Source organism: Ceratotherium simum, chromosome 26 (genome assembly GCF_057802395.1).
Source record: "Ceratotherium simum simum isolate JZ-2026a chromosome 26, ASM5780239v1, whole genome shotgun sequence".
Lineage (NCBI taxonomy): Eukaryota > Metazoa > Chordata > Mammalia > Perissodactyla > Rhinocerotidae > Ceratotherium > Ceratotherium simum.
Window position 1 is genome coordinate 12384856 of NC_141925.1, and position 21367 is coordinate 12406222.

The 21367-nt window shown below is 38.3% G+C and overlaps 1 protein-coding gene across 9 annotated transcripts in view; it reads left to right on the plus strand.

The window, feature by feature from the left end:
* MRTFB (myocardin related transcription factor B) overlaps nucleotides 1–21367 on the plus strand; it is a 179228-nt gene that overhangs the window by 96548 nt on the left and 61313 nt on the right. The window contains exon 1 of one of the 9 annotated variants that reach the window (XM_014796324.2): nucleotides 12476–12799. The exons of the other annotated variants lie outside the window; for them this stretch is intronic. Within the exon in view, the coding sequence (XP_014651810.1) occupies nucleotides 12679–12799 (121 nt within the window). The 5' untranslated portion in view covers nucleotides 12476–12678. Of the gene's footprint in view, nucleotides 1–12475; nucleotides 12800–21367 lie in introns of those variants that run through there. 9 annotated transcript variants of the gene reach the window in all.

The following is a 21367-nucleotide window of genomic DNA, read 5'->3' on the forward strand; positions in this document are numbered from 1 at the left end:
TTTAAGATTCTTTAGAGCAATTCTGCTGCTCATTTGTTTTCAGAGTTAGATTCTCAGGTAAATAATCTTATATGGCATTCAAGTTTTATAAATAGTAGAGACTGTTGCAAAGTTATTGTATTACATAAAGGAATTTCTCTGTCTCTTCCCACAGTACCATTGTGGGTTTTTTTTAACAAATTTATTGAAATATAATTGACATACAATAAACTGCATATATTTAAAGTATTCAACTAGAGGAATTTTGACATCACTAAAATCAAGATAACATTTTCATCACCCTTAACAATTTTCTCATGCCCCTTTGTAATCCATTCCTCTTTCCACCACAGTTGCCAAGCAACCTCTGATCTGCTTTCAACCTCAGATCTGCAATCTGTCACTATAGATTAATTTGCATTTTCTAAAAGTTTTTATAAATGGAATCATATATACGTGTGCACTTTTTTGTCTGGCTTTCAGCGTGATTATTTTCAGATTTATCTACGTTGTTGTATGTTATTCTTTTTTATTGATGAGTAGTATTCCATTGTATGGATATACCAAAATTTATTTATAGTAGTCCCCCCTTATCCACAGGGGATATGTTCCAAGACCCCCAGTGGATGCCTGAAATTGGGGGTAGTACTGAACCCTAAATATATTATGTTTTTGCCTATACATACATGCCTATGATCAAATTTAATGTATAAATTAGGCACAGTAGGAGATTAACAACAATAACTAATAATAAAATAGAACAATTATAACAATATACTGTAATAAAAGTTACCATAGATCTTAGCAACCTCAGCATACAATTTTTTTCTTTCTTTATTAAGTCAAAAACTTTCACCTTTTCACTTAAAAGAAGTATTTTATAGATTCTCTTTTGCATGTCTGAATTGCCAGCATCACTACTCTTGCATTTTGGAGTCATGAAGTAAAGGGTTACTTGAACACAAGTGCTGAGATACTGTGACAGTCGGTCTGATAACCGAGACGGCTACTAAGTGACTAACGGGAGGGTAGTATATACAGCGTGGATGCGCTGGACAAAGGGATGATGCATGTCCTGGGTGGGAAGGAGCGGGATGGCGCAAGATTTCATCACGCTACTCACAGAACAGCACACAATTTAAAACTTATGAATTGTTTATTTCTAGAATTTTCCATTTAATATTTTTGGACCAAAGTTGACCATGGATAACTGAAACTGTGGAAAGTGAAACCATGGATAAGGGAGGACTACTGTATTCATTCACCTATGTATGGATGGTTATTTGCAATTTTTGGCTATTACAAATAAAGCTGCCTCTAAAGTTCTGTTGAAGAAACCATAGTTTCTTCAAAAGCTAAGCACGCCTCTACTATATGACCAAGCCCTTATACAAAAGAAAGGTGTATAAATATATATGCAAAGATTTATACATTAATGTTTATAATGAATTTATTCATAGTAGCTCAAAACTGGAGACTACCCAAATGTCCCTCAACAGATGAATGGATAAATAAAATGTGGTATATCCATAATAATGGATTACTACTCAGTAATAGAAAATAACCAACTGCTGGTAAATGCAGCAACCTGGATGAATCTCAGAATCATTATGCTTAGTGAAAGAATTCAAACACAAAAGACTACATACAGTATGATTCCATTTATTTGAAATTCTAGAAAAGGCAAATGGATCTTTAGTGATAGAAAGCAGATCACTGATTACCTGGGACTGAGTGTGGCAGAAGGATGTACTGCAAAGGGGCAAGAAAAGACTTTTGGGAGTGATGAAAATGTTCTGTATCTCAAATGTGGCCATGGTTTCACAGGTGTATACTTCCATCACAACTCACCAAATTATACACTTTAAATAGATGTGTCTTATTAGCTTTACACTGCAGTAATATTGATTTCTGTGTCAGATTAACCAGAAAAATATAACAGGTAGTTTTAGTTGTTAGTTTATTATAAGGAAGATGCTTATCATCTAGCCTGGACTATTGGATATAAGAATTTGCTTAATTAAAGAGAAACTTAACCATGTGAACATGATTAAAACACTGGAATAGATATCATAGAAAATAAAAAGATGAATGAGATGCAGTTCCAGATTTCAAAGATTGTAAATTTTACTAAGATAAGGAAGGAATATCAGGAATATGAAAAGTATCCAGACAAGCGTTGAGAGAAAGCATAGAGGAGTAGTTAAAAGCATCCAGTCTTTCTCAGTGAAGGTTCTGTGAGAAAATTAATCCCTACAAGTGTGATTAGAGTGACTATTTTCTCAGTTATCCCAAGGATGACATAGCTAATACCATTTTTGATACATAGGAGAGAAGTTACTTCATTCTATACACTGGACACCTTTGGGCTTTAGGGCTTAATTCTCTCACAGAATCCATTGAGAAAAGCTAGTAGACCGAAGACATACTGCCTAGGTTAAAAATCTCTCTTTTCCTTAAGAGCTGTGTAGCTGGACAAGTTACTTAACCTCTCAGGGCATCACTATGGATGGAGATAGTAGTAGATAGAGTTATTGAGAAGAGTAAACTGAGTGAATATATGTAAAGCACTTAGCACCAAGCAGAAATATAGTGCTCCAGTACACGGTAAGTGACATATAAATGTTAGTGACCAGCATCATCATCGTCTTCATTATCATTCACAGAATACTGAGTCCTCCCGTGACAGGTATCATGAGTATTCAGAGTGTGCAGAGGAAAAAGACCTGACTCTTTAGGGGTGTTGAGAGACATCCTAGAAAACTTCTGAAAGAGATTGATATTGGAACTAGTTCTTGAAGATTGCTTGAGTACAGTTTCCATAAACAGAGATCAGAAATAGGGAATTTCAGGCAGAAGAAAAAACTTGAGCAAAGACAAGGAAAACTCAGAGCGTATCAGGGGATACTAAGCAGTTTGATTTAGCTGAAGCGTGGGGAACGTGTTGGGGGTTAATAATGCTGCTCAGCAAAGTGGGAGACAAAGCACTGATGGCTTTGAATCCCAAGCTAAGAAATGTAGGCACAATTAGTAGGTAGAGGGAGAGGCCCAGATGAGTTTTGGTCAGTTGAATGACATTTGATGATTCATTTGGGCAGCATTAATTGAGCAGTGATCGTGTCCCGGGCATTGAGACTGCAGAGATGTGTAAGACAGCACGGATTGGTGTTTCAGTGTATTGTCTGGAGCTAGACCAACCTGAGGTCTAGGCTACCCCCTCACTTACCTTTTTTTTTTTTTAATCTTTATTTTTCCATTAAAGTCAAGCAAAGCCTATCTTATAAAATTATAATTTAGACCTGAGTATAGCATATAATCTTACAATCAAGGATATCTTAACTGCAGAAGGAAAACTTATTTAGAAACTGCCACTTAGAAAGCAAGCAGTGCGTGATCCAGAGGTAGAGTATGTGTGTTTATGTGTGCACCGTTGGGTGTTTAGAGTTAATGACTGATGCCAGTGCAAAGAGTGAGATTAATAAGAGAGAGCAGTTAGAAACAGTCAAAATCTTAGGATGTTAGAAAAGAGAGGAGTACGAGGGGAAATGCAAATATCTTGGCAGGCACAAGGGATCCTAGTGGAGAAGTAGGATTTATTGACCATAGTTTTGTAAGTAGGTGGGACGGAACTACAGTCCTAAACAAAGTGTCTGGATTCCCCTTGGCAAGAAAAAAGATTAGTTCTTCCTCAAGGACAGGAGGTAGAGTGGGAGTGGGAAGGTGGAGTGTAGCTTATGTCTGAAGACCTCAATATTAGTAAATCTAGGGGCCCAAATTGCTGAGAAAGGTGTGAGGGTGGTAATGTAGTGTGGTCTTGCTACACTACATTGGAAATGCTTTGGAACAGTGGCATAGTTGATTCAAAGGAGAGTCAATAAGAGATAAAGGAAACATTTTGGAGCATGTGTGAGGGCATGACATGATTTTTACAGGATTTGGTAGTCATCTTGCCTCCTTAATTTCTCCTTTCTTAGTTTCTCAAGCCGTGCTTGGTGTTATTTACACCTTTGTCATGACTCCCAAGATGGCAAAATAGGATGCCAAGTCAGATTAGGTAAACAAAGGCAAATATTTAATTCCCACCTCAGGATAATGTTGTGAAAGCCGAGCAGCAGAATAAATGGGCCCCTCTCCTATTTCAGTTGTAGAGTGAGGTAGTATTTCATAAACTTAAGAAATATATAGACCTTTAAAAACAATTAGTAGATGACTTAATTTTTATTAGTATAATGATGCTGAATTATGTACAACCATAAATGAAGTATAAACTCCTTGTGCTTAGTAGCACTTACACAACTACAAAACAAACACTTGTGCATATTATTTACAAAAATCTACAAAGCTAATGAAATTTAAATCAATATTTACTGTGACATGATGCATTTTTGCATAAATGTGACTGCTGCTGTACACCTGACAGTGGTGCTCACTGCTCGAGCACAGGCTCAGAGCCTGTGCTGCCACATGCCATGACGACTCGTTTCTCCCATGCCTTTTCTCTATTCAAACTACTGCAGGCTGTGTACCATGTTGCCTTCTTTAGACTTGAGTATGTCATCATCACAATGTCCAGCTCTCTCTACTTTTCATTCTTATATGGCAATACTTGATTTTTTTTCAATATTAACAAAATGAAAACTCAGAGTTTTTGAATTTTCTTAAAAAAGTCATCCAAAAATACATCCTTGGGTTCTTGAAATTATGTCCTAGTGTTTGTTCTACCCAATTCTCGGACCCTATGGCTGACTACTTGGCCGTGATTAGTCACCTTGGGGCAGTTTTTCTATTTCATTATTCCAGTTAAGTGAAAAAGTATCAGCAGCATTCTCTGCATGTATAAAAATTTCTAATTTAATAAATGAAATCTCAAGGAGTAGGAAGACACCAGAAGATATTAAGTGCCAGACCAAAAAAACGATGAACTTTATCTGCACCCCACTGTGGCTGGAAAATGTAGAACGTGTATGGTGTCATGGTTAGTGTGCTGGTCTGCATTTATGTGTGTGTGTGTGTGTGTGTTGCCAGAGAAACCCCAAACCTAGCAAACACGCAGCCATGGAGGATAACGGAGAAGGGAGATCGTTCCAGAAATGAGTCCTAACAGACTGCCCCATTTGGGGAGTGCTTGTCATGCCTGTGCTGGGTATTTCATGTGCACTTTTGCCTAGTTTTTATAACCACAAAGAACAACTATTGTTGTTGTTATTGCATTTCTACAGAGGAGGCAGCCACTGTGCAAAGATGTTGCCATTTTTCCAAGATCTCATAGATCTCACAACCAAATTATGTTTAACTCTAAAATTGTGTTCCTTCCACAAAACCATCCTGCCTCTAATCTTCATAAATCCATCTGTCATCATCCCCCTGAAATTAAATTACTGATTTTTCTTAATACATGCCCCTGAAAATCACATGTAAATTTAGTAAAAAGGAAAAAAAAAACTACAGGCTTTTCTTTTGGTGAAAAAAACGTTGGAGTCAGAAAACCAGGATTAAAGATACGTGTACATGTTCACCAGCAGAGTGACTTGAAAACACATCATTTTATATCTGAACTGCAGTTTCTTTTTTTCTCTTTTTTTTAATAAAATAAATATCAATACATGTTTCCCATGCCTCTCAGCTGCTGAGGATCAAAAGATCCTCAAGATCCTCAAAAGATATGCTAAATTTACTTGTGATCTAAAAATCAGTATCACAGATGGTGAACATTTGTTATTTTCTCATTGAGGGTTTCTTACATACAGTTCACTCTTAAGATAATTATCTTACCATTTTAACAAAATAGGAAACATCATCTTTCCCTCTTGTAGATTAAGCATTCTCAACAGGGGTGAAAATTGGTTCTTGGGGAATGGGCAAGAAAATCATTCTTTTTATGCATAAGGCACAGATATACATACAGTACATCAACATATATATAGTACATATATAGTACTATATATATAGTAACATATATACATATAGTAAATATGTGGTCTTAAAATTTCATGGAAAGTGATTAGGAAAATAATTATATAAAAAAGGGTCAGGAGATTGGGACAATGATGTAAAAAACATCGAGGAACACTGTTGTAGACAGTTTCTTGTTATTACAGGTGCTGACCTCAGCATCTCACTGATCGTAACTTCATGATGTGCCTTCCAGTCTTCGCTAGCATTTGACCCTCTTAACTTTTCACTCCTCCCTTCGATCTGTGCTAAACCTTCAAAGCTGTAGTCATTTCATTCTCCCTTATATTCCATAACTTGGAATTCAAGGAAGACTACTCTGAAGGTATGTAATCTTAAGGAAAGCTCTTAGTTGTAAATCTTCTAGCCAGTTGTCTGTATTTATGTTTATAAGTAACTATAAAGCTTAGAAGTAGAGAAAGGATTTGAATGACTTCTGAAAAGCTGGTAAAGTGTATTCTGTCATCTCCTGATTATCCATACTAGAGATTTGGGCAGGAGGAGACAAATGGCACCACTTATACACAGTGAGAACACTTTGACTGAGTGATGCCGCTATAACCTGGCGACCTGACTGAGAACGAGCTGTGAAACGTGTCCCTCTGCCTCACCTACCATTTGCTCCACCCTGCGTGAAGTTCTCTTCTCTCAGTCTAACCAGGGGTTAGTCAGCAAACTGTCAGTGGTCAAGTTGCCAGAGTTGCAGCTCACCTCTTCAGAGAGGGTAAAGCAAACACAAGGGGTGGTGCCATCTGTGCCAGTTGAGTCAGTGTTCTAGGATGAAAGATTATAAGAAGCACAAATTACAAACCAATTCATTAGGCTGTTTTGCCCAGCTGTAGTGCTCAGTTATGCTACAATATAATTTGCTCAAATCATCAATATTCCTTCAAAATCTTATCTTAGAAATGTCAGAAAGATTTATCCCTCATGAAACAGTCGTTTCCATAGGAACTAGTTAATCTGTTTACATCTGAAGTACTATACATTCGATATCCATGTATTTAAAAAGTGATGAAAATGAAGGACTTTTAAGATACACTGTCTGATTTCAGAGATAGCACTCTTTAATAGTCCTTTTTAAAATATATATATTTTAAATTATCAGGATTATTAAATTGGGCTTAATAATTATTAAATTATTGGGATTTACCATAATCATTTAGCAATCATCTAAGGATATAATATTTTATAGTGGTGTTTATAATGTTGAAAAGGAGAATATTAAGGATTAAATATGTATTTTATTAAAAATATGGTACCCTTAGGGAAAAAAAATAGGTGTCACCTAGACTGAAGTTTTTCTCCCTAAATGCATCCAATCTGACTACGTCCATGTAAATTTTGTAACACTGAGGCTCAGAAGTGTGTGAAGGAGCCCCAAAGTGTACCTGCATTGCTTTAGTGAAAGGCTACCTGAGGACCTGTTGCAGAGTACCAAGATGTGGAAGATGAAAAGAAAAGGGCGTCTTCTCCAAGAGAATCTTCTCTAAATCACAGTGTCAAGAATGCTACAAGAGAAGTAGCATTCTCTTCTCTACAAGAGAAGACTCAATATTTAGCAATCCCCATGCATTCTGTTACTAAGTATTTTCTTCATTACTTTTGAATGTTTTTATGTTGGTGAAACATTGCCCAGTTGGTAATATTCTCAAATTTTTCCTTATTGAAGTACAGCATCATCACAGGATAATCTTTTTTATCAGGAGTTTTGTAAGCATGTATTGACTCTGCCAAGTTTTTGTGTAGGTCCCTTGAGCCGTGTTTGTTTCTGTTCTGATTCCCTGAAGCCTTTCTTGGATTGTTCCTAGTTTCCAAGGCATACAGTTTTTCTCACGCTTATTAAATATCTGTGCTTGGGGTAGTGGGAAAATTGACTTGATTTATGGTAGTCTCTCTCATACTGAAACAGCTCTTTTGAGCGTGTACACACAAACACTGTGGAAGCAGATTTATCTTAGCCAAAGTGACTTTAATCGCCTATCATTTGAAGTTAAATGTCACTCATGACGGTAGAGCCAAATGACACTGAAGATGATGTAGCACATACCGTAAGGAACAAGGGCAGACCTACTGGAAAGCGGTTCGTGTGACAACTGTGGGCTCAGAGAGAATGCAAGTCTTCCTTCCTCCATCCCTGATTCAATCCAAAAGACATTATGTGGGGCTGAGCAAGGCCCTGAGAGTGGGGGCAACGGTCCAGTGCAGGGCTTCAGAGCCCATGTGGGGTGAGGAGACATCTGCATAGGGCTTGGCTACAGCAGTGATAGTAATGGGATGAACAGGGTGTCCATGAGTGGGGTGGCAGAGACCATGGGAGACAAGATTCTCACTATAGGAGAAGGGGGTTACAAATATAGAAAAGAGAAAAAAATGAGAGTGAACCTGTGGCATTGGATTGGCATTGGAGGCATCAGGGTGAACTAATGGTTTTCAATATGTATGAATAAATATAGGTGTACATACTTAAATAAGGACTTATATTTACATCTGTTAATATGGAGAGATGTAAATGTGTGTGTGTGTGTGTGTGTGTGTATAAACTCACAGGCATATTCCCTAACTCTGTCTATAGAGAAGGCCTGGGAACAGTGACACCCTAATAGCAATGAGTACACCAGCATTCACACATTGGTTTCTCAACAGAGCAGGAAAAATAAAGGATGAGCCCAGAACATCTTGTGTCAGAAAGTAAGAAAGGGCTCAAAGAATGATGGGGTCATGATAATAAGAAGCCAGCTTGAAGGGACTCCCACTGGCCAAATCTGGAATAATTTGAGCATCAAAATAAATAATGATAGGAACATGTTGTAACTCATTGAATAAAATAGGAATCCATGAGTCCATGCCGATATAAATTGATAACATAAACCAGATAGAATTCTTTTTCTTACAGTAGAATGTGCCAGTAATAAATGGAGAAGGAATGACAGAATTTTCAAAATAACCATTTGGCAATCATCACAGTAATAAGTAATTCAGCCCCACAAAATACTTAATTACAAAGAGAAAAACTAACTTTACAATGAAGAAACCTGGCCAATACCATCTTAATTAATCAAAATAAACATCATCAGTTATCAGGCAAATTGAATTTGTGCACCACCTGATAGGATGCAGAGAACACATCACTACCTCAGTGGTATTTCTGCCAAAACCTGAATCTAATTGTGGAGCCACATCAGACAAACTCAATTTGAGGGTAATTCTACAAAATAACTGGCCTCTAATCTTCAAAATTCAAGGAAAGAAAAGTCAAGAAAGACTGAGGAACTGTTTAAGATAGAAGAAAACTAAAGAGACTTGGTAACTCAATGCCGTATGTGATCCTGGTTTGGATCCTTTTGCTATAAAGGGTGTTGTTGGGACAATTGGTGGAACTTGAATGGAGTCTATGGATTAAATGGTAGTGATATATCATTGTTAATGTCCTGATGTTGATGGTTATTTTGTAGTTATATAGGAGAATATCCTTGTTTGTAGGAATTACACACCAGAGGACTTAGGGTAAAGAGGTATCATGTCAGAGCCTACTCACAGATGGTTCAGGAAGAAAAAGCTCTGTGAATTTGAAATTATTTCAAATTTTTTAAAATAGCAAAATAGGGGCCGGCTCAATGGCATAGTGGTTAAGTTCACGCGCTCCGCTTCGGTGGTCCGGGGTTGGCAGGTCCCGATCCCAAGCACGGACCACTCATTAAGCTATGCCGTGGCAAGTGTCCCACATATAAAGTGGAGGAAGATGGGCACAGATGTTAGCCCATGGCCAGTCTTCCTCAGCAAAAAGAGGAGGAGTGGCAACAGATGTTAGCTCAGGACTAATCTTCCTCACCAAAAAAAATAGCAAAATAAATGTTCTTTGAGGCATATTCACCACTAGAGAAATTATTATTTCCTTTCAAAACTACAGAGACAAGATTTTTGATATAAACCTACAGCAGGACAATGTGTTTCCTTATTGAGTTTTTTTGATATTTATTGGATACAAAAATAGTAAGCTTACAGAGGATCCTTAAAAGAGAATTGTTTTATTTTTAACCCGCTCAACACACACACGCACAAAGCGAGTAAAGAATTTTGAAGGGGCTGATGTAGCTGTATGTGTACTCAGGTTTCTAAACTTGTGGCCTAAAAACAGTTGGGCAGGATTTAAAAAACAACATCCTGAAAAAGAGAATATTGGAGTTTTATTGTTTTTGTTGTCCTTTTTGCAGAGTATTTAAGAATATAGGCCCTGCAGCCAAGCTGCCTGTTTGGAATCCTGGCCACCACTTATAGGATGTGTAACCTCTGACAAAGTATTTCATCTTTCTAGGCCTCAGTTTCCTCGTCTGTAAATTGGCATAATAATGTTGAACTCACAGGTCTGTCACCAGGATAAATGAGATAATATATGAAAAGCACTCAGACTGTGGCACATTGTGAGCACTAAATCAAGTTGGCTGCTGTTGTTATTATTTCAGGAAAAGTTAATGCTTTCGTAAAAGAATTCTAGTATGATTATGTTGGCTTCCTTCTCCCTCATCAGGAGTAGAATTACTAGGCTATAAAATTTATGGCCTCTGCTATTAAACCTGTCCCAGGATCAAACTAAAGCCTGGAAATGGAGCGTATTCTAGAAGACAGCAGGCATTGCAATGCAATAAAAAAAGACTTCGGCTTTGGAGAACTAAGACTGGTTCAATTCCAGACCTGCCACTTACAAGCTTTGTGACTTTAGTCTTCATCTGTGAAATGTCTGTAATGTACAAATCATCATAGCGATCACAAAGGGCTGTTGGGGATTAAATGAGATAAACTTTGCAAAACTTCTAATAAAGTGACCGACCAGAAGAATGTCTTCAAAAAATGATGGTCATTTTCTTAGTCCTTTAAAGGTGCAGGAACAGTGAATTTAGAAGAATAAAGGCCTTAGGATCAGAAATAGTAGCAGAGCATTTGCGGGCATTTTTGAGAAGTGTGATAAGCTTGTTGCTGTTTATTCCTGCAGGGCTTTAGACTACCAATGATGGGTTTAAATTGCTTCATAAGGAATTTCATTTGACATGTCATGTGTTGTGTAATCCCATTCTCAAAAGAGGCTGGAGAAGAGTAGATAGCTATCTTTCTAGAACAGCACCGGTTTAGTGCATAAGGACAGAATCTTCATCTAGTCCCCATCTATGTTTAAATGGTGAAGAGAATATTGATTTTTCTGGCTATAAAAATGTAAGCCTTTCTTTATCCCACAGAAGGATCATGTCAGATGCACAGTCAAAATGTATGTGTACATTTTCTTTTAAAGAGAAAATGTGCTTCCTCTAGAGAACATTTAATTGTTCATCTAAAATTAGTGACTCTTGGTCCTTGATCTAGGTCTTCTTTAGAACTCTGAGTATTATCAAAAGACTTTTTCCTGTTGCACTATCTTCTGCTTTAATTCATTCACTCAATCATGCAACAAGTATTTATTGAGAACTCCTAATATTCCAGGCACTCTGCTAGATGTTGGTTATAAAAAAGTGAACAAAATAGATCTCTCATGGAAGAGGATTCAGTCCACTGCTCTTAAAACCTCTGATGGGTTTTATGGGAGCTCTTTGTAAAGGAGCATACTTTGATCCATTAAAAAAAAAATCAGATTCTTTTGGCTACAGCTATAGATAAATAACGTGTTTGGTGTGTGTGAAAACAGGCTTGTCTCCACATTTGCCAGCAATTGCCATACCTAGAGATTACCTCTGAGCAGCATCCCTTGTGCCTGGTGGACAGCAGTCTGTGACTTGCAGGAGAGGTGCCCGTTGTTGATAGCTTATGTGAAATTAAACTTGGGCTGGTCACTGGTTGAATCTGTTATGAAATAGAAGCTCTCGGTGTCTCTGCTTTTAATACGTGGGAGGAGATTTTTCCTTAGAACAATCATGGCGATGTTAACTCTCTCGAGAAACCAACTAGCGGCTCAAAGGAAAACTGCTGCTGTGGTCTGGATTGGCGAAGGCAGAAAGCTGCAATTACAGTACATTTCCCTATTACAAAGAGCGCTGGCTTTGCCAGGGAGAGCCGGACGCAGCAAAAAAGCACACCAGAAAACAACTTTGGTAGTGAAATACCTCTGTTGTTATCCAGAAATGTTAGTAGCATGTTTATTCAGTATGGTGCCTCTGCTGAGATAAGACCCGCTTCCTTTGGATGCCCTAGACTGCCGTTTATTTAGCTGGAGAACTTAATGAGTAATGAATGTGCTTGTCTGGCTGATAGAAAGTATTTCCACAGCCTGCGGCTGTGTTTATAGAGAGCCAGAGAGAGACCACAGGCAGCAATTTGTCTTCTTAGGTATCAGCAAAGTCTTCTCTTTCAACAACTAGAGGATTTATTTTTAACTGCTTGACTCAGTGTTTGTCAGATGATTCGGACCATCAAACTGCAGATTGAAGTCCCCAGCGTGGGGGAGGCTGGAATGGCAAGGGAAAGGGGGCTGGCTGGGAAAAGGGGTGGGATTTCAGCATCGTGTCTCCGTGACTCTGCCTCCCAATGTGGGAGAGAGTTTAGGGCTTCCAGCAGCATGAGTATATTTGCAGGTCAAGCTGGAAACTGAAGGGTAATGGCTGCCTTTGACTGCTTAAAGACATAATTGCCCAGTGATTGGGGTATTGTGAGGAGGCACCCAGGACCCAGGGACCAGAGTATTCTGAGCACGCCAGCCTCTGCTGTTCGGCAAATTGAGCTTTTCTCCTGCTTGATGCTGCCTGTCTTCAGAAGCCTCTCACCATGATCGATAGCTCCAAGAAGCAGCAACAGGGCTTCCCAGAGATTTTAACTGCTGGGGATTTCGAGCCATTAAAAGAAAAGGAATGCCTTGAGGGGAGCAACCAGAAAAGTCTCAAGGAAGGTCAGTTTGTCTGTGGACAGGGACAAAACTGCTAAATTCACATTCCCGTTACCCAGGCTGAGGTGTCTGCTTACCGTGCCGTGTGTCTGCTCTCTCTGTTCACTCGTGTACCTTACCCATTCTAAGTTCTTTGAAATGAAAGCTTAATGCTGTTCTTGGTAGCTCTTTCTAAAGATTCATTAACTGATAGAACTCTGGGGATTTTGCGATAGTTAATACAGTAAGGGGCTTAGGAAGCCAACCTCATTTCAGTAAAATCCTTCTCGGTTCATGTTGTATATTTTCTCGTGTTCTCCAATTTTTTTACCCCCTGCCACCTTAGAAGAGGCCATTTCCTTTTCAATATATCCAAAACACTGTTTCTTTTAGGTCTACAAACATAATTCCAGGAAATTTAATTTTTTCCAATTAATGTTTATGGTTTTTATTGTTTAAAACCAGGAAGGTAGCTAGCTCTTTCTCAATTGTCTTTAAATGATTGGTTTAATTGGTTATAATACACATTGTATCTTTTTATTTTGTTTTGTTTTTAAAAGCACACTGCTTAGTTTTGTGATTTTTTTTTTTAACAAAGCAAAGAATAAGCTTAAGAATGCTGTCAATTATTGTTAGTGGCCACTGCACATGTACCTCACTGATTGATTTAAGAAAATGGCCAGAGGTTTGGGCGTTGCTGTCCTCTGCCCTGGCATAGTAAAGTGTGGCAAGACCAGTGCACAGCGTGCTTTACTGTAACAGCTGGAGATCAAGGGCCATGGTTTAAGAAAGTCAGGATCTACAGAGACTATGTTTTTCCTGAATTTGAGATATGAAGGTCACCCCCCTCAATACTTGTTTAATTTGAAATTTGATTTTTTAGTGTTCTTTGGGAGGAAAATCCCCCACAATAACCCCTTTTCATTTTGTCTGCTTTCAGCTCTTGCCGTCAGCTACCCACTCACCTCTCCACCCGCTCTTGCTCATCTTATAGAGACCCAGAGAGTACATGATGTAGAGTTATCTGCCTAAGGAGCAGTTTGAGCTTCTTCCAAAAGGATATTCCTTTCTTTTTTTCTCAGACATTTAGAATATGAGAAGGAGATGATAGATTGTTACAGATTTAAAAGATAATAAGAAACAATAGTTGGACTTGCTAGAGTTGAACTACTTTTGGGTAGAAAAAACTTCTAGATTGAAACAAATGACACACAATGAAGTATAAATAGCTGTTGCCAGGACCTAAACAATGAGGTCGCCTCTCCTTGTGCACAGCAAGCCTTATTGTAGGTTCTTACAAAATCAATACCAGTGGAGTTTTTAGGACACGTTCTGGAGACTCGCTGAGGGGAGCTTAAATTTTTTAAACTGTTAACTTAAAAAGATTATCTAGGGGCCAGCCCGGTGGCACAAGCGGTTAAGTTAAAGTGCGCGCTCCGCTGCGCTGGCCCAAGGTTCGCCGGTTCGGATCCCGGGCGCGCACCAACACACTGCTTGTTGAGCCATGCTGTGGCGGCATCCCATATAAAGTGGAGGAAGATGGGCACGGATGTTAGCCCAGGGCCAGTCTTCCTCAGCAAAAAAGAGGAGGATTGGCATCGGATGTTAGCTCAGGGCTGGTCTTTCTCACACACACAAAAAAAGATTATCTATGCATCATTTAAGTCAAGTTCAAGTGTTAAGCTCCTATTAATACCATAAATTTAAAACAATTTTTGTGCTACTTAAAAAACTGGGAAAGTAGAGAAAAATGGAATAGGAGAAATAAAAAGATGTTGCAACAGCAGAGTATGATAAAGGAGCATAGAAAGCAAGGGTTAAAAATATAAAAACAGGATAGGAGAATTATGAACCGGAACAGCAAAGTAGAGTCAAGATGATTACATAATGTGTAGATTCTTTCCCTAACATTTGTAACCATGCTTTCACTTTACACATATGCAGTGGTATAATGTCAAAAGAGCAAGAGCTTGGACTCACGAGTGAGATGGACTAGGAATCAAATCCCAGGCGCACTATTTTCTAGCTTTGTGACCCTGGACATGTTCACTGCTCCGAGCCTTCATTTCCTTATTTGTACAATGAGGGTAAACAATACGTACTTCATAGTGTTTTTATGAGATGCTTGGTTTAATGCCAGTTTGTCATCCCTCTTCTTATTTTTTTAACCCTTTATGTTTTCCTTTTATTTAAAATTTAATTTTTAAAATCCTGTATATCGATAAAATAGAGAAGTATTCTATATATTACTGTTATGTAAATTCATGGGTATAAAGAGATAAGGGGAGAGAACTTTAATATTTAAAACATTCCACAGATATGATTGGATGATCAAATTCATTTATCTCACCACAGTTGCATTGAACTGGCTTTTGCTTTATGTCTCAGCAGACTGTATTTGTACTCATTTTCTGCTAGAGATAGGGCTGAGGGTAAAAACATAGAGCTGTCAAGAGTGATCTATTATCTCAAAGGTAGTGACATTGAAAGAGGATTAGATCTGAGTTGAATTAGAATGGAAAAAATAGGAGAAATTTTGCAGAAAGCTCCTTTTTTGTTTGGAGTAGTGTGAAAATAACTTGGTTGCTATGCAGGATTGAACTCCTGGAATTCAGTGTGTCACAGTCACTGCCTGCAGACAGACACCAACGGTCAGCTTATTCGACTCGTAGAGTATGACATTGCAGCAAGCCACTGCTGCGCTTCACCTGCTTTTAGCTCTTGGGTCATACGTCAGTTTTATTAATCCATGAAAGTTGGTTGATATGGCAGCCATTGTTCAAACGCTAAAACGCTCTAGAGTCTAATCAGATCCTATGCCATTTTGTCAAAAGAGACAAATCTATAAGTGACTATTAGTAATGTCTAATGGTCTATGCCTCGTGTTAAGGAACACTAAAATATTTATTATATTTCACATGAATAGTGTTTGGTTTTCCACTCATTTTTGGCAAAGTTGGTTTTTGTATTTGTTTGTTTGAAAGAACAAACTCTGGGATTTTTTTAAATGTCTGAATAATAAGTTTCCAGGTAATGCAGGAACGATAAATTTTGGTCCATTTAGTTCTAATCACGCAGACACAGCTTGGTCTCTCTGGTGTTTCTGATGTGTGTCTGCTGTAAGGGGTTGGAGTCCACTCTGCCTCTCAAGTAGTTGCTCTAGTTCTTGCTTATATTGGGACATTTTAGAATTCCTGTTATTGTTGACAGTGCTAGTTAGCTGAAATTATTAATGGGGGAAAACAGACTTTGTAAGCAAGTAATCATTGGTTTCAGAAGTTTATGTGACACCTTAACAAGAAAATTTAAGAGGAAAATGTTCTAAGTGTCGACTGCCTATGTATAGTTGTCATCCATACCAGAGAATTGTTTGGATAGTAAAGCAGTATCACCTCACAGTTTTGTTAGTGCTTATATAAACTTTTTGATAAATACCAACCCATGTGTGTAGTTGAAGAATTTAATTATTTTTCTGCTTTAGGTGAGAATAGCAATAAATGTCATGAATTCTGATCAAATTCAAAATAGGGAATTTTCCTTAGAATAGTTTCTTTTGTTAAAGCAGCAATAGGGAATCTCAACTTTTGACTTATCCACAAAAGAGTTAGAACATTTTCTATTAATGTCCAACACGGATGAGATTTAAATTTAATTTCTGGTTCTACAACTAAAGGATATTACAAATCTCTGACTTGACAACTTAAGAATTAATAATTAACAAATTTTGAGAGAAAATCAAGTAAATTGAGATGATTTAATTCAGATAAGTGGTTTGAGTCATTACTGAGATAATGAATCATAATACCATTGCTACCAGCTAGTTATATCCCATATTTATCAAAGACAAAAACGGTAGCAAATGGATTTAAAGAGGAAAAATTGATGTTCAATATACAGAGCTTTCTAATGGTGAAAATGAAATACCGCAGAAAGAAAACTGGGTTGTGTGTTAATTACTTTGACTAAACTAACTGCTCTAACAAACAACCCCCAAACTCAGTGTTTTAACAAATCAAAGTGCATTTCTTGCTTAAAACATAGTCCAAGGTGGGTTGGACAGCTATCCTAGCCAGCTGTCCTCCAAGTATGACTTGGGGATCTGGGCTCCTTTCATTATGTGGCTCAACCATGGGTGTGGGGGGAGGAGTTACAGATTTGGGGGACTACATTCACAAATCTGTCACAGGCTGGTTAATAAGAGTTGCGATCAAGTGTGTGAAATTTTATGGTAGATAACAGAAGGCAGTGGAGGAGATTAATGTGGTGTACTGGGACATGGCTATAGTAGATCTGTTTATGAAAAAAATGCACATTTGTCTGAGATATTCTGAGTAATCCAACCTGGGGAAAACAGATTAAGTAAATACCTTTATCAAAGCATCAAAACTTTTTTAAGTGATGGAAATTATCTCATACATACTCCCTGCACTGTTCATTAGCCACATATGGCTATTTAAATTTAAATTAAAAATAATTCAAGTGAAATAAAGTTTTTAAAAATTCAGCTCCTCATTCACATGAGCCACATTTCAGCTTCTCAGTATGCACATGTGGTTAGTGGCTATTGTGTTGAACGGTGCCGATTATAAAACATTTCCATCACTGCGGAGAGTTATGTTGGATGGTCCTGCTCCTCACTTTCCTCCTTCGTGCCTTTGCCCACAATGTCCCTCTCACCCCAGCTCTGCAGGTCAAAGTCTCTTAAAACCCAGTCCCTGCGCCGCTTCCTAAAGAAAGTCACTTGATCCTGTTAGATAAAATTAATTTCTTCTCTCCTGTATATTCCCAATAACTTGATCTACATCTCTTTACGGCATTTCCCCTTTGGCCATTGTGATAAATATCTGTACTATCTTCACTATTAGACCATAATACTTTTTGGAGATAGGATCATTGTTTGGATCATTTTGTACCTCACCCCCAGTGTCCTGCATCTCATAATAAACATTATTATTATGCAACAAGTATTTAAAGAGTATTATACCCCTCCCTGCCTTCTTAAGCAGAATATAATTTGAACGATTACCTTCAGATATAATTTATAATTAAATTATAAATTAATGGCTAACCCAAAATGTAATGCATTGGTGCCTTAAGGCACTGTTGAGGTGTATAAAATCATTTGCCCATGCACAGAATGATCCCTAGATCATTAATAGATTACTAGAATTGTTATTTATTGTTTGATTTTTGTCATCTGCCACTTTCAGCTATTCTCCCTTTTCTGATTTGCTGCTTCTAATCTTCTTTAACGTAAGCAACATATTAACAAAATGTAATAGTGGGATCCTGATTCCATTGTTGAGTCAACTAAAATTTATTGAGCCATAGTGGGAGAGACAGACAAACAGGCGATTGAAGTAAAGAATGCTACAAAGCCTTCTGTAAGTAAAGCACATGAATTTTGCAACATTTTTTTATTTCTCTGGGAATTTCTTCTTTGTTTTCTGCCAATGTTCTACATACTTGAAAGTGTTATACAAGTGAGATATCACTAAATTAATGTTTTTAAAAAATAAATTTAATATGCTCCTTATAATAAATTGAAATAACCACAGGTACAAAGGAAAATGTAAAAGATTCCTCTTCCCAAATATGATTCAATGTTTTTTAAGACTGGGTGCATACTACTTGAGAGATTAAATTATATAATTTTTTATTAAAAATAGTTTCATTTGGTAAAAATTTGAGTGCTTCTACACAGCATCATGCCAGGGGTTGTAAACCATCAAGGAGCTCACAGTCTAAAAAGCTAGAAACTGAATGATAATATAGGAGTTAAAATATGCACACACATAAAAGGGACAGCAGACGAAACCCATGTGCTTTGGTCCAAATGAGTGAGGATTACAGACTGTAAGGGCCAGGCCTCTCTCTTGCTCTCTCTTGTGCTTCAGACCTATATGGTCGTCTACATCCCTGACATCTCCAGTGGCCCCCTTACTTCTTCCCGTGAAACATAATCCACCAGGGTTTCCTATCGCGATTAATGGCACCTCTGTCCACCCCTTGGCTCACGCCAGGAACCTAAATGGGAGCCATCCTTGACACCTTCTTTGACCTCCTCCTCAAAACCTATTACCACATCCTGTTACCAAATCTGTTGATTCTGCCTCAAAATTATTTCACTTATCCACAGCACTGTTTCACCATGGCCACCACCCTTGTCCAGGTCTCCTTCCTCACGTAGAATCTTTACAGGAATCTTGACTTAAGTAGAAAGAGAGCTGCCTAGCTGAGCTCTCCCCACCCACTCTGGCCGCTTTACTGAGTGAGGCCCTGAGTCTGTCTCCAGAAGCGTGTTGTACTTCTCCCTCCCTCTGCTGCTATTCTCTCCCAGAATGCCTCTCCCTGCCCGGCCCCACCCCCACCCCAGTGGCCTGAATAACTGCAGCTCATCCTTTCATCTGCGTCATCATGCACAGTTGCCTCGAGATGAGGAAAGCACACAAATTATGGCAGTTCTCAGTTCTCTTTATGTTTTGGTGGGCAAATTGGCACATGCGTGTGTGTATGTAGGTGTATGTATGAGTGTATATATATGACTATATATAGACATACTTGTATGTGTGTCAGTCAGTCCCATTTCTGAATCCACAAAATAGGAAACAAAACCAAGATATTGAGCCAGGATCAAGTGAACTCAAGAGAGTGGCTTGTGCTGACTATTCTGGGAAGAACTGGAGGTAAATAATATTCCATGGTTTTCCTTTTTCATTGTTAACTGTCCTTTTATTCAGAGAGCCTGCCTTAGGAATTTACATTAAGACATTTCAGAATGTTTTATACAACGTGCATTTTCCCATTTTAGAGGGGTTAGGAAAGAGCTTTAACCCACACCTATAGCTGCTCGCTGAAATTCGAATACAGTGGTGGAATATAGAATTTCCGATTGCCCCCAAAATAAGAAAAATAAACATTATCTTCTTGTGGAACCATAAAGGGTAAGAAATCTAGAAGTTCAAGTGTAGAACCAGCATTGTCCTACGGATTAAAAATTAATTGTCTGAAAAAACAAATCAAGTATTGCTTTAACCTCTTTACATTGCTGGTGATCAGGCAATGGGTGGATGATTTTGCTTTTGAAGTGCCTGTTATTTGTGTTGTATTTCCATTTATCCTACTGCATACTTTATTTCCACTGCTTTTTAACCAGATGAGATTTTGTGTGTGTGTGTGTGTGTGTGTGTGTGTGAGAGAGAGAGAGAGAGAGAGAGAGAGAGAGAGAGAGGAAGATCAGCCCTGAGCTAACATCCGATGCAAATCCTCCTCTTTTTGCTGAGGAAGATTGGCCCTGGGCTAATCTTCCTCTGCTTTATGTGGGACGCCGCCACAGCTGGCTCCACCAGTGGTGCATCGGTCTGCGCCCAGGATCCGAACCTGTGAACCCCGGGCCACCAAAGCAGAGCACGCAAACTTAACCACTATGCCACTGGGCTGGCCCCCCAAATGAGATTTTTTAAATGTATATGTGTATAATATCTTCCTGTATGTCTGCCACAGGCTAACGTTATCCCTGCCATTCTGTACCAGGCCCCCTGGCTTGATATCACGTTGTCATACCACGAGAAGCATACTTTAAATTCATTCCAACTTTTGACAAAAAGGAGAAGGGAATTTGTGTGAAGGTATGATCAGTTTAAAGAAACATGCCCCATTTTTAGCAGTCTGTTTCCGTGGTAACAGAAGCAGCAGCCAACCACAGAGTTATCAAAGTGCCTGTAAATTTCCAAGGCTGAGTGTTGAAAACATTGTCTTCCTGACCTCATGCTGCAGATTAATGCAGGAAACCTACAGTGTGTTAGCCAGGACTGTTAGCATTTTAGTTTTTACTTCATTTTTGCTCTTTAATTCCTAATAGAGAGTAAATGCTGCATTCTAGACTGTGACCTCCTTCCTAGCAAAGGTCAGTGATTTAGAATTCTGCAGTTTGTACTACCTGTTCCCCGTTGCCCCCCACCCCAGTGGACTTCATAAGGATGCAGTAGACTTTCTGATACTGGACTGAAAGGCAGTATTTCCTACGTAGTCTAAGGCCTAACTTTTTCAAACACTAATTTGCACAGGTTTTTTAGTTAACTTGATGTTGTCTCTCCCTTTTTTAAATGGAAAATGATCGTAATATAAAAATTCCTAATCAAATGCTGTTTGCTGTCCGTAGCATTGGAGGCTGAGGTTTATGTGCACACTGTAGCTCTGCTTTTGCTTCAGCAGGAAGTGGTGGTGGACGTTTGCCTAATCAGTGCAGATAGCACGGCTCTTATAGGACAAACTACCATTTTATTTTTGGCCTCTTTGCATTCCATTTTTTCAAATTACTTAAAGAAGAACCTTATTTTATAATTGGCAAATTAGACCCCTGAAAATACAACCAAAGGTCTGTAATTTTGTTTGCTACTTTTTATCATCTATGAGAGTTCTTGAGTGCTTTTTCTCTTCTTTAATGCAGCATGAATTTCACATTAATTGTAAGTAGAGATGAAATTACTATCTACCAGTTTTTCATGGTCTTCTTTACTCCTTTGCCCTTAGCCTTCCCTTTTTAGTCTTCTTTTATCCTTCGATACAACATAATTAGATTTTGTCTTCTAT